Source organism: Panthera tigris, chromosome E1 (assembly GCF_018350195.1).
Source record: "Panthera tigris isolate Pti1 chromosome E1, P.tigris_Pti1_mat1.1, whole genome shotgun sequence".
In the NCBI taxonomy this organism is placed as follows: domain Eukaryota; kingdom Metazoa; phylum Chordata; class Mammalia; order Carnivora; family Felidae; genus Panthera; species Panthera tigris.
Window position 1 is genome coordinate 27,062,552 of NC_056673.1, and position 14,497 is coordinate 27,077,048.

Below are 14,497 nucleotides of genomic sequence, written 5' to 3' on the forward strand. Positions count from 1 at the left end.
CCTGTTTTGCATGTTTTAAAACTGTATATAGGTGGTATCTTCCTGTCCAGTCTTCTGCAACTTTTGTTTTTGTATTTTTTAATAAGACACTTGAGGTTTATGCATGTAGATGAACACACTCTAGTTTCTACAAATTGGAAGGTTAATAACCCATTTTTCTCCAAAGCTGTTTAAACCCAGATCCCTCCATTCCCTATTTAAATCTTACCTTCTACAGAATGCATTTTAATGCCTTTACCTGTGTGATATCAGCAAGTGGTTCTTCATCCTGAACTAACATTTGAGCAAACTGCTGTCCCTGATCTGGACTGATACGCATGACATTTCTCAGCAAAAATATCCAGTCTGGAGTATATCCAACCTACAAATAGAAAAAAAATTTGCAACTTTGCTGCAAAGTTTCATGTTTATATCATTTAAAGGCTTTTTCTACAACAGAATTTTGCTAATATAGAACTACTGGTGAAAGTACAAACTCAGTTTTAACTTAACATGCTAACTGACTCTGGTTTGTTTATATTAGGCAAAGAGACACCTTGGTGGCAAACGTACCTGAATGAATAGCTATAAATTTTTATAACTGACTTAGTTTCAATGAATGACCATTTCGAAGTTTGTTCTAACAGGTAACAGGCCCCTGACATGTTAAATTCTGAGAAGCCAAGCAAGAGTGCCTCCATTTTTTTTAAAATCTTTTTTTTTTTTTTTAAAGTAATCTCTCCACCCAACATGGGGCTTGAACTCACAACCCCTCAATCAGCCCTGCATGTCTGCTTACTACGCCAGCCAGGTGCCCCAGTGTCTCCATCTCTGAATAAGCATAATTCTGTATGTGAGAACTAAAACAGAATGTTTATACTTCTTCAAGTAATTCTAAATTTAAAGAAATTCACTATTAAAGTCACTGACAGTTCCTATAGGCTAATTTCTCAATGTTTTGACAAAGTTATATTGAGAATCTGTTTCATTGAACTCACTTTTTTAGCATATAAAACAATCTTCTGGACTTGACCTGTTTCTGCAAAGCACTGAATTACTTTATTTGGGACGTTAGCCCTCAGGTACACACTAAGTGCCAAGGTAGGGTCCACAGATTTCACAAGATCACCCAGTTCTTCAGAACATTCCAGCTGTCCAAAGGAAAAAGAGATTGTTTAGTAATCCATGAGCTATTTTATAAATAAATAGTTGATATCACTTCCACTATAAATTAAAACTAGTATGACAGGCACTTACTCAATTATCCCAGAATATATTATAAATATGCAAGCGTTGTGGTTAGTAAAGACTCTTGATCTTGTATTCACAAGACAGTCTCAGGAGAATTCTCCACACATCCTACTTAAGGATAAAAAGCCCACCAGGACTTCATGCATAAAGATGTTACAACTACTTTGCTAGGAAGGTAAGTATTTAAAAGCAGAATCCTGTATTTCTATTAAGAATACTGTATTCAGATATCAGACCCACATGGTCCCAATTTTCCAAAAATAATGCAACTTTTAAGGTAATGTAACCAAATGCAAATTTAGTATTTAAGAGCCAGATGAGGCTTATCATAAGGACCCTTCTTAAAATTATGATGTAATCTGTATGTCTGAAGGATCTAAGCTCCATTATCATTTTGACTTTCGGACTGAAGGTTGTAAAGCAGGATATACGAATTTTACAGGGTCAAAGAGATAAAAACTATACACTTTTGGGGTGGTATACAAGCAGATATCCTCCTCTGTGCTATTCAAAGCTGAGTCAGTCAGCTGCCCAATCTGGAAAACAGTTTCCCTAAGAGCTTTGCCTTATATACCAGAGTTGATTTTCTACTTTTAATAGTAATGTTAGAGAACAGCGTTATCACTGACAAGTAAGTTCTACCAGAGCCTATACCTCTTAACTGTATGTGCTAACTAATGTAGAGTTGATCAGTGTCCCTTTTACCATAAATGGATCCCACAGGACCATACACCAAAAAAGCTTTCACAAGGCTGTATAGGTCAACTCAGTTACTTTGGTTGTTCCCATCCTCCTCCCTTATCTGAAACAACTAGGACGCATCTCAAATACTCGCTAGTGTGGCTAGTAACTATTCTTCAGCACAGACTCCTGTCCAAGCATCCCAACTCTGAAGTACTATTCTCTAGTATCCTATAAGACTGCCAAAAGCTGGGTCAAGAAACAAGGGCTAAGAATCACTAATGTAAAAATATTATCAAATACACTAAAACTGAAAGGTATAATAACATTAAAAGTTATTCATTACTCAAGAGTACTTTAAACAGTACCACCTTAGTTCTCGACAGTGGCATAAGAGAGAACAATTCAATAATGCTACTTTGTGGAAAAGGCTTTTTATGGTGGTTACGAAAGGAATAATGCCACCAATGCAACATTTAAATTTGTTAGTTGCCTTACAAGTAAGCAATAGTTCCCATAATGTGCTTTAGGAAACAGCACTATCAGATGCTCTGTGTAAAAAGAAATTAGTAAGTACTGAGTAAATATAAAAAGCATAGGGAAATCCTATAGTAAAGAAAGCTGGTCAACAACAGATTTTAAAGGTCCACATTTTTAAAAATTTCAAGAAACTAGTTAAATATTTTTCCATATAATGCAAATTAACTTTATGTGAAATCACTTTAGGAATCTCTATCACTGCTAATTAGACAGGCCTGATGTCTTCGTATCAATGATCCAACATTTTATGTTTCCCTTGTACATCCAAACATGGTTATAAGAAGCAAATATGACAACTTTGATGATACTTGGGAAGTTTAAAAAACATATATATATATATATATATTATATATATATATGGCATTTATATGGTTAAAACTACTGTGCTTATCAAGCGTGGAATGTGAAAGACAAGAATATATTCTTATTTTCAAATGAGTGTTACACATGTTGACAAATATGAATGTATACTGAAATAGGCCTTTCTCACTACACTTTTCCTAAAGCAAAAGGATAGCAATTTGTTTCCAGGTTAGTAGTTTTAAGCACCAAACAAGAATCCTGGATTCCATTTAAAAAACTGAACAAAAATACCCTATCTCAACATGCCACAAAAAACGTTATTTTCAAAAGGTAGTTAAGTTTATGCATCTCATGTAATGTCTGTCCTTGTTCTACTCCTGCAAGCAGTAAATAGTGGACATTTTGGTGCAGCCTAAATGTTTTTAACTGGCTACCGTGGTATTTAATGCAATCAAAGCAAAAATATGTTAAGTTAATGTACCTTATCTTCTTTTAACCATTTCTCCAAAAGCTGTTTCCGCCCTTGCTGAAGTACAGGCCTACATAGTTCTAAGGATTCATATTTGTTTAGTTGGCCCTGGTCCAAGAGAATTCCAAAGTACTGAAGTAGAGGAGAAGTTTGACCTGGCTGGGCTGGGACACTCTGGAACCGACGGATAGTGTCTGGAGTACGAAGGATTCCCTTTAAGAAAGAGAAATGTTAAAGACTCCTCTTAATAGGTGATCCAACATCACACTAATAACTCCACGGATCTCTTAGACCAATCTTAAAAGCATGATTTCATCTACCAATAATAAATTTAAAATCTTCAATACACTGAATGGTAAAGATTCAGTAAATGTCTGTCACGCCTCTGGTTCAAGGTTATGAGATTATTCAGAATCAGAAATCTATCAACCCAATTACAATGCCATTGTATGAGAGAACAGCATAATCATAAACTAGTTATAGCTAGCTATTGTTCTAGGTTTACATTAAGTGCAAATTTCATAATGCTGATTGATCAAGGTGTAAGGTTAATTCAGTCCAACATAATACAAAGCTGGTAAGAATAAACTCAACTAAACTTCAGACAAATCTTACTAACATGCTCTACTTAACTTTTCAAATCTTAGAAATAAAATCAGTAACTATCATTGATGAGGACAATCAGTATTGTAACTAAGTAACTGAACATTATTACATCTATGTAAATCATAGTTTGCTAGATCTACATATCAGACATCTGAGTTTTAAAAAGCTAACCAAATCTAGAGGCACTGACATGTAACTCATATATGACTAAAGGAAATGCAAGCTAAAAAGGATCAGTTTTCTCTGTGGAGAACTGGTTCCACTCCTAACAGTATTAGAAACAGAACTTATTAACATTAATCCAATCATGGCAACTTCATAGCTATTTACCTTTGGTGCATTAGCAGCTACCTTTGCTGCCTCTGAGTAATTTCCCTGGGCAAAAAGAGCATTAAATTTCCGGGCAAAGAGTTCTTCAGCACCAGCTAAGTTATTACGTACAGCCATTCTCAGAGCCAAATCAGGATTTTGTAGGACATTGGTGATATAAGGAATTATGTTTTCTTCTTCCACGCATACTGACAGAACCTGAAATTTAAAGATTAATGAATAGCTGCAATGTATTCATTTGGCTATCAAAGATACCAAATCTGTTTAGAGCTGTTTACTACTGAGTCATAAGGTAATGAAATTGTGACAGTTGTTTTCTTATTGCCATAAATATTTTTTTTAATTTAAAGGAAAAAAAAAAAAAAAAAAAAAGCCAGGACAGAGAAGGCTGAAGAGTTGCTAAACAGTTGCGGATTCCTACAATATGGCCATTCTGTAAGACAAATAACTCCCTATTTCATACTATCTTCATATTGTCCAAACAAATGGCTTTGCTACCATCCATTCATTCTTAACATGGTTAATACCAAAGGCTCCCATTTAGTTGAGCTCTGAAAGACAGCTCTCCATTTTGTTTATCAATTCTTGAGAGACACAGTCTCGACAACCTACAGGACTCTGAAAAAGCTATGAAATCTAAATGAAATCTAGGGCTCAGCTGGAAGAAGTTTAAGGTATATTCTTCTTAACTTCAGGATTTTTTTTTTAAACAAGGATTTTCAGTAATTTTCTTTAATTACATTTATATTCCTAGAGGCCAAATTATATAACAATGAGGGGAGAGACCACTGAATCCTTAAGCACCTAATGTAATGCAAGGTATACACCAGTTGCTTAATAAATGTAGCATCAGTAAAGAGCACTTTCCATTGCTTCTATTTGGGGAACAGTTACTCATCCTAGTCCTCTTAAAATGTCACTGCCACAGAATCCTGCCCTATTTGCCTAGAATCTAAACTACTATCAATTGACATGTAAAAGGGAACCTTTCCTTCACTATGTTCATATCCATTCCTCTCCCCAACATCAAAGATGGTTATATACCTCAGCTTATAAACTACTTACATTATCCCAACAGCACTTCTAATACTACAATTTCTCATCTATTTCTTAGTCACTATTCCACATAAGGACAGGGATGTATCTTTCCTTAGCTGCATTATTAGTACCAGACAGTGTTTTGCCCAAAATAAATGCTTAATATTTGTTAAATAAATGAAAATGTGAAATTTCTGTCCTAGGACTAAGAATAAAAATACAATCTGAGAACTCAGTAACCAAACAGACAGTAACAGTGTACCTTGCCTGTTCTGTTTCCTTTTGAGAAAAATGAAGAAATTTTAACTTCCAAAATGCTTTCACTTCTATAGGTCAGATCTCCCCGCCCCACCCCCAAAGCTATGGCTATCTTGTATCTGCCCCATGTCATTCTACTACAAATTAAGACATTAAAGGAAGGAATTACTTTCTTAACAGTTTGCATTCTGGACCTGACTCTTTTCATGCTTAGCTCCTAGGAAAAGTAAAGATGAACAAATCTCGTTCCAACTACACTGCCTGAAGCTTCCTACTAATTGCTACACCTTTATCTTCCCCAGACACCAAATCCATTAGTTTCATCTTCATCCTATTTTTAGACTATTCTAGCAGATTTCTAGCAACCAGTACTTAAGATCTACAAGGGACAGAGAAGGTTCCTCTCTACCTTCTAAAGTACCCACTCAGTTCTACCAAGTTCAGAATTTAAGCTAGATATTGGCAAAAATCTTCTCTTGATAGCTTTTCATTTTCAAACAAATAGAAACCATGACTTCATTCTTAGGGAATATGTCCAACTGTAGTTGGCTTTGATCAAAGAGTGGAGGAAATGTCCTAAGCTTACTATAAACACTCATCTCCCTACTCAGAGCAACTGGCACACAAAATCTGTTGGGGAAGGTGATCAATAAATTCTTAAAATCAGAGTTATGAACAGCAAATATACAAGGTGAAACTCTTCCAGATACTTTAGTTTAAGCATTATCTTAAAACCATCAGCACAGTGGCAGAAATAAAAAGATCTTTGGCTTAACAACTTCATGATTATTAAATTATCACTAACCTAGTTCACCAAAAGGCCAATGCATTCTTGATTTTTCCAAGAGAGATCCATACAACTGAATAAAATGAAAGCTACTGAATTTTTAAAGTTGTTTTAGTGCCCAGACAGTGACTGGTGTAGAAATACAATTAAACAAAGAAAAGTCCCTTTCCTAATGAAGAATAGCAACTGAAGCAGTTTAACAAGTAATTGGTAATTAACTCACTGTGATATGTGCTATGAGGAGAGCTACCTAAATTCTAGGGGCATAAAGCAGGAGCACCTAACCAGGTGTGGGAAGGAGATAGGGAATGATAGGTAGAGAAAGACTCCCTTTCTCTATAATATTTGCCTCTTTACATACATACATTACCCTATCCACTTCTATCTGGGAAAAATACTAACCGGAAGGAAAACTAGCAAAAGGCAAGACCAATAACAGTATTGCTTTTGAAATTTTAACCATTTTTTTGAAAATAAGATACTTCCTGGTGGAACATTAAAATACTAAGAAAAGAGAAAAACGATCACTTGTCAGGTGCTGTGAAGAGGTCTGTTCAATGTGACAATTTCAGAACTAATATTTTCCCTATGTAATTGGATAACTTTCCAGGTACCCCACAATAGCTACCATAACATATCACCTTCCAACATTAAATATTTAATAATAATTAGAGTTAGGAAAAGAGATGTAGAGAGAATTCTTTTCCCAATAGTTGATTATCTGTTTTAGCAATCACAGGAACAAAAAAAAAAAAAACCCTATTGAAAAGAAAGTATGGTGTCTGTAAAATGTGACCCAAATAATTTCTTTGTATGGAGAGTCATTTCTTTTGACAATAAAGACAGATAAACACAATCCTAAGTGGCTATATGTCAGTTTCTTTCTCTAAGACAGGATCAAAGAGAGACTTTTTATCACGTGCTTCTGTATTTTTATGTATATATTATTTTCTGACATCCAAATCACATTTGCTTTTTAGGAAAAAGAAAAGCTAACAGCAGTGTTACTTTATTGCTTAATTTAAGTTTCAAGGTTTCCTTACTTGTCCCTTTCTGTTTACTCCAATTATTCCAGCTGTGGCTTCATGAGGTGCAGTGACAAAGATTGTTTCTCCACTGATTCTATTCATGTAGATACAGGTACCAGTCTCAAGATCATAGAGGTGGATATAACCATACTTAGTAATCAAGAACACTACATCATGCTTTTCACTGATCTGTATAAAGAAAATCAACACTTCAGTAAAATCATGAATCTACAAAGAAAAAACTTAATTCCATTTCAGATATGGTAAATTCTAGAACTTTGACAAGAGGCGTATATGAAAAATTTTTAAAGTTAACGTATGTATGGTTTCTCCTTTTTATAGCACGTTAATATCCCAAGCTCTTACTGTAAAAAAGAGTATGAATAAAATGTATAAAAGAGAAAACATAATTTTGAACTTACGATAACCCAGTTTACGTATTATGTGAATGTTAAGAATATTTCTTCACAAAGTTTTACTAATAAACTTTACTATTAAATAAAGGATACTCCTCTAAGCACTATTAATATTGACTGTAAGTAGCAGTTTGGGGTTAGTTTTGTAATGAGGAGAGATTTTAAAAGTCCATTTGTTTTACTTAAAATACCTGCATTGCAACAGGAAAGTCATTTTGTGCTTCTGGAGGAAAGAAAACATCCACTGCCTTCTTTGGAAAGGGCTGATTCCCTGTAGGTGGTGTGCCAACTTCAATGATATGTAACTGTTCACAAGAAAATAAAATTGATATAAATCTAGATCATTTACCAGTTGATCACAGCAGCTTTATTTGTAGCCCCAGACTGGAAACAACCCAAATGTCCCAAAATAGGTGAATATTAAACTATGGTACAACCATAGCATGGAATACTCCTCAGTAAAAAAAAAAAAAAAAAAAAAAGTCTCATGGACATTATGCCAAGTGAAAAAAAAAGTGCTAATCTCAAAAGGTCACAAGCTATACAGTTCTACTTATATAGCATTCTTGAAGTGACATATTATACAAACAGAGAGTAAATTAGTACTTGTCAGGAGTTACAGATGTGGGGAGAGAAGGGAGCAAGTGGGTGTGACTAAAAAGGGGTTGCAGGAGGGAAGATAGTATGTATCATGAATCTACTCCTATTAAATGACACAGAATAACACAATTGTACTAACATCTGTTTCTAGTTTTTCTACTGTACTATATAACTCTGTAAGATGTAACCAAAAACTAGGTAAAGAACATAGGCATCTCTCTGTGCTGTCCTTGTATTATTTCAAGATAAAAACTTTAAAAAGTTAAATGAATACAGGGATCATACCTCAATCTACCTTGTATTAAGGACACAGACTGGTAATATATTACCAACAAAGGCACCTTCTCATGGTTTTCAATGATAATTTAGCATTTCCAAATAGAACTCTAACTCAAATTGTTAAATCCTTCTCTGCCTATACATCTACTCTAACACAGATGGAAAGTATACACCTAAACTGTCTCTCTAATCACATACACCTCATGGATGAGAATATTTTGGTTTAAAATATCTGATGCTGTACATCAGCCAGGCAAAAGAAAGTAAATAATCTCAGTAAAAAAGTATTATATATTTAGCTTAGTCATGTCAAGAATGGACTCAAACAAGAAAACAATATGGTTTCCAAGATATATACCATATGAAACTTGTAGGGTCTCATCCTTAATTAGGATAACTACCTATACTGAAAAGAACTGGGTCTTCCTTCAAAAGCCATGGCAGACTATAGTACAGAATATAGCTGCCTTCCAAAAGCCATGGCAGACTATAGGCTCAGGCACAGGTTTTCAGATACTAGAAAAATGACAGTTTTTGGACTTTTCAAAAAAATGTCTCAGCCTTATGTCTTAAGGATAAGATCTGATTTCTAAAACTTATGTGTCTTTTTGTTAAAGTGTACCAATTGAGACATAAATACCAATGTTTTCTATCCTTGTCATATTGAAAGGATGGTTGGATCATTCCTCACTTCAGGGATTCTTACCCTGAAATTTTAGGCAGAATTTTAACTCTCTGCGCATATGTTCCCTCTCTGCTAAGAGACTACAGATTTCAAGCAATCTCGATCTTATGAGTTTCTACAGCCAGCAGTACTAACTGTGGCATCCAGAAGTACAGTCATAGCAGTAGCTGAGTCCCCAAAGTTCTATGGCAGGGCTTTAGGCTGGGACCATGACTACTGCCCATTCTCCTTTATTCCTCATTTTTTCCAAGCTTGGGTTTAAACCTTCCTAACTAAATGTAAATAATCCATTATCTTTTCCCTAAACTTTTTATACTCTAACCAACCAGGCCTTCTTTCTGTTGTCTGTAACTAAGAATCCCAATATATAAAGTACTTCAATTTGTCTAGGTGATTCCAACGTACAGCCAGGGTTGAGAAGCTGACTTAGGACGATAATACTCAAATTGTAGTCCATACCCATCTAGACACCTATGGCATTTAAACTGCAGATTATGAGCTCCACTTACTGAATGAGATTATGTTTTTAATTTCTTAAAAATTTATTTTTTTTTTCATTTTTTTTAATGTTTATTTATTTTTGAGACAGAGAGAGACAGAGCATGAACGGGGGAGGGTCAGAGAGAGGGAGACACAGAACCGGAAACAGGCTCCAGGCTCCGAGCTGTCAGCACAGAGCCCGACGCGGGGCTCGAACTCACAGACCGCGAGATCGTGACCTGAGCCGAAGTCGGCCGCTCAACCGACTGAGCCACCCAGGCGCCCCTTAAAAATTTATTTTGAGAGCTTAAGTGGGAGAGTGTAAGCAGGGCAGGGGCAGAGAGAGAGAGAGGGAGAAAAAGAGAATCCTAAGCAGGCTCCACACTATCATTACAGAGCCTGACATAGGGCTGGATCTCACAAACTGAACCATGAGATCATGACCTAAGTCAACAGTCAGACGCTTAACCAACTAAGCCACACAGGTACCCCTGGACCAGCCTCTCCAGATGTAAGGCAGACAAATGTACATTGCAGCAACCCTAATCACTCTTACACGCAGTAAAGTTTAAAAACAAAGGCCTTTGGTAAAGGCAATAAAAATAGTGTTAAAGAGCCAATATAAATTTTTTTTTAAATGTTTTTATTTATTTTTGAGACAGAGAGACAGAGCATGAGCAGGGGAGGGGCAGAGAGAGAGGGAGACACAGAATCTGAAACAGGCTCCAGGCCCTGAGCTGTCAGCACAGAGCCTGACGCGGGGCTCAAACTCACGGACCGTGAGATCATGACCTGAGCTAAAGTTGGATGCTTAACTGACTGAGCCACCCAGGCGCCCCTTAAAGAGCTGATATAAAAAAGTTGTTAAACAACATTACTCATTTTAGACAAGTATCACAAGAAAACACTAATTCATTTTAGATATGTATCACTAGAAGCAGAATTTAAACAAACTAAGTCACCATAAATCTGAATATTACAAACAAATTAACGGGGTGCTTGGGTGGCACAGCAGATTAAGCATCCGACTCCTGATTTCAGCTCAGGTCATAATCTCACAGTATGTGAGTTCGAGCCCTGAATGGGTTCTGTGCTGACGGCGTGGAGCCTGCTTGAGATTCTCCTTCTTTCTCTGCCCTTCCCCTGCTCACACTCTCTTGGTCTCTCTCAAAGTAAGTAAACTTAAAAAACAACAACAACAACATCAGAACAACTTTGGGGCAGCTGGTTGTCTCAGTAGGTTAAGCCTCCGAGTTCAGCTCAGGTCTAGATCTCATGGTTTGTGAATGTGAACCCTGCATCAGGCTCTCTGCTGTCAGTGCAGACCCCCTCTTGGGATCATTCGTCCCCCTTTCTCTCTGCCCCTCCCCCACTCGTTCCCTCTCTCTCTCTCTCTCTCTCTCTCTCTCTCTCTCTCAAATAAAACATTTTTAAAAATTTTTTAAAAATTCATGCACAGTCCATTAAAGAAAAAAAATTAAAAATTAACAATGAAGGGTAAGACTATTTTGAAATTAGAGGACTAATTAGTAGAGAGACAAAGATCAGTGCTCACTAACAACTTCCAAAGCCAAAACTTACCTTCCCTCCAGCTTGACCCCGTACTGCAAAACAAAATAACGTTGATTCTTCTGCATTTCCTTCCATCTTAAACTGCGCAAAACTAGCCGCGTGTCCTTCAATGGGCTGAGATACTTTCCTATCTACAGAATATAACTGCATAGCTCCCACCACACGATTTTGCTACAAAAGATCAAAGAGAATAAAGTTTGGAGACCCAATGAATCAATAACGCCCAGATTCATCAAGAGGTAAAATAATTAGAGTGTTTTATATCACTTTTGGCAGGATTTATAATTCTTGATAATGTAGTCTCTCAATGTAGATTTGATACCTCTTCATTTAAAATTTGGCTCCAACATTACCTTATTAAAACAATATGAATACTTAAAATGTGCCTCATATACAACCATCTCTTTACACTATCTTAAAAGAATATATATTAGAAAACTCATTCTGCAATAAATAGCCATAATAAGTTCCAAATCATTCACACAGGAACTCAATATCCACTCAAACTGCAAGTAAAACCTAAACCTAAAATCACCTGGTAAGAGTACTCTGAAAACGTATTGTCAGCATAAAGCCATTAAGCTAGCAACCTTTATTTCTTAAAAAACGAAGTCTTTCCAAATAAGTCTCATTCACCAGGACCAAGCATAGACAACCTAATTTCAAAATAAACTGCATTCTGAGCACATTCATTCTCTATACCTTTTATCAAACATCTAGAAAAATGTTACCTGTGCAGATATGCCAGTCAGAAGTAACCACTTTTGCTTTGCATCTGTACGATAATTGATAATCTGGCACCCTGCAAGGCTAGAATGGCGATCAAACATTTTCACTGGCTGAGACTCTCCTTCCATACTCCAATGATAAACTGCATTATCCGTAACAAGAGCAACCGTATTCAAAGAGATCCATTTCCAGAAAGTGACATCATCAGTCATGGTATGGGCCTTCATTTTACTTTTCATTTCAATGTTAAATATCTGAAGAGTTTTCCCAGCTAAAAACAAAATTAAGAATTGTGAGTCATTAAGAAAACAAAGTGCAGGATAAATTATTATATAGCTAGACTAGCGATTTGTAACTTTCAAACAAAATGGTTCTGTTAGGAGACTAATAACCAACTACACAAGTGACACTGCTAGAGCAGCAACCTTTGTAGAGATAGCTAAGACTAAATCCACAATCTATATCTACAGCTGAAGCAAAAACTTTATTATCTCTAACAGACATTTTAAATAGATAGATGACTGCTATACATTTCTAAATCCCAACTGAAAATGAGTCTAAAGAATAGCTCACTTAATAATCATGGAAAACAAGATTGTAGCCTTCAGGCTTTAATTAAGAAGGTTTACTTTATGCATAAATTAAGTTAGTTGCAGGTACACAGAACAAAGCAAATCTGATACAAACACATGGGGGAAAATGTCTACTTTTTAAGAGGCAGTCATCCCCCATCCAATAAAATCTTGTGGAAACTGCTTTTTGAAGGAGGATCAACCTCAACTCAGTCTTACACTACTAGTACATAAAAGAAGTGCATGCTAAAACTGGTTTAAGATACACAGGGAAAGGTGGAGGTGCCGGAGAAAAAGAAGGAGGAAACAAAGGAGGGCAGTTTCAGATGCTGTTAATATACTGGAGATAAGAACAAAATTCAAGCTTTATCCATTTAATACAATGGTAAAAGGATGACATTTGCCTTGAGTGTTAAGAGTTCATTGAGTCAGATGCAAGGGCTTATAATTCTAATTTGAAATCTATCAGTCTGAAAAAGTGATTAGGTCTAAATTAATAGAGGTCAAAGCCCACAGCTATCACTAGGCTCTCTAACCCAGATTAGCCCTTAGAGACTAAGGAAAACTCCATTCCTGAGCCACAGAGAATCTGGCTCTTGAAGAACAAAAATTATAAGGTAGTAGCAAGGGAGGGGTGATGGGATGGGACACAAAACATATAGCTTTGTACCATGACCCTTCTTACCACATATGTAAAAACTTCTTTCATAAAACAAAGAATGCTATTCCCATCCCACACAATATGTAAACCACAACCAGACTTGAACAATTGTTAGTTATAGTCCTGTTTATAAAAAGAAGCCAAGGATTTCCCTTCAGAGGGAAGCAGTATTGGGGAATGACTTATTTTTCTCTGCTACCTTTCCCAATCCCTAATCAGACTTTTATTGTTTTGTTTTGTTTTTTTAACACAAGAGGGGTTGGAGTAAATATATGTAGGGTGATTTGGGAGAAGAGGGTGAGGGTTAACAGCTTAACTCTGTAGTGTAGACATATAGGCACAAATCTATAATGCTATTACAATGCTCTGAAAATCTTTCCAATTTATTCTTTTTATATAACAGGACAATAACTAATACAATCTAATTTAAGATTAACTCACCATCTGCACACATAAGAAAGCATTAAGAAATGTGATAAGATAACAATAACATTAAAAATAGAAAAGAACTGTGAGAAAATTAAAATGATGGCCTTTTAATAGAGAGGTGTGAGAGGTGCTAAGCAGTTGAATCTAAATTCTTTAAGGAGGCTGAAGGGAGCTTAATACCTTAAAGTATAATATGTGTACTGTTTAACAGAAGCAATTGTTTTATAGCTTGCTGCTATAAAACATGCGGTCCTAAGTGAAAGCTGGGACCTTTCCTTAAGATGAGATCAACAACTCCTATCTTGGATATGTTAATGGTGACGTAGTTATTTGAATATGCTTGCCCCCAACCCTGCATTTAATCCCTAACCAGTATTACTACTAAATACAAAGTTTAAATAATGTGAAGAAAATCTGTTTAAACACTTCAGCACCTTTAACAACTCACCTAACAAATTTATCAAGAAATTACTAGGAACCTAAAGCCTTCTCCTACTACCAAGAAGAAAAACAATAAAGCAAAGTATAGACAGTTAAATGACTTTAGAGTCAGCCAGCTTGTCACTTAGCCTTCTCATAAACTACTGTTTGAAAGGGCTGGGACGCCTGGGTGGCTCAGTCTGTTAGCATCCAACTTCAGCTCAGGTCATGATCTCACAGTTCGTGAGCTCGAGACCCACATCAAGCTCTATGCTGACAGCGAGGAGCCTGCTTTGGATCCTCTGTTTCCCTCTCTCTCTGCCCCACTTTCTCTTTCTTTCTTTCTCTTTCTCTCTCTCTCTCAAAAATAAACACACATTTGGG

The 14,497-nt window shown here is 36.1% G+C and overlaps 1 protein-coding gene and 1 long non-coding RNA gene across 2 annotated transcripts in view; one reads left to right on the plus strand and one right to left on the minus strand.

Annotated features, from left to right (window-relative positions):
• LOC122233755 overlaps positions 1-14,497 on the plus strand; it is a 56,333-nt gene that overhangs the window by 29,580 nt on the left and 12,256 nt on the right. The window lies entirely within an intron of this gene.
• Positions 1-14,497, minus strand: part of CLTC (clathrin heavy chain) — a 65,862-nt gene that overhangs the window by 26,469 nt on the left and 24,896 nt on the right. Inside the window, exons 3-10 of the mRNA XM_007086740.3 lie at positions 12,034-12,302; positions 11,312-11,473; positions 7,878-7,991; positions 7,286-7,459; positions 4,160-4,357; positions 3,236-3,436; positions 978-1,130; positions 239-361 (exon numbers count right to left, since the gene is read on the minus strand). Coding sequence (XP_007086802.1) covers positions 239-361; positions 978-1,130; positions 3,236-3,436; positions 4,160-4,357; positions 7,286-7,459; positions 7,878-7,991; positions 11,312-11,473; positions 12,034-12,302 — 1,394 coding nt within the window. The remainder of the gene's footprint in view (positions 1-238; positions 362-977; positions 1,131-3,235; positions 3,437-4,159; positions 4,358-7,285; positions 7,460-7,877; positions 7,992-11,311; positions 11,474-12,033; positions 12,303-14,497) is intronic.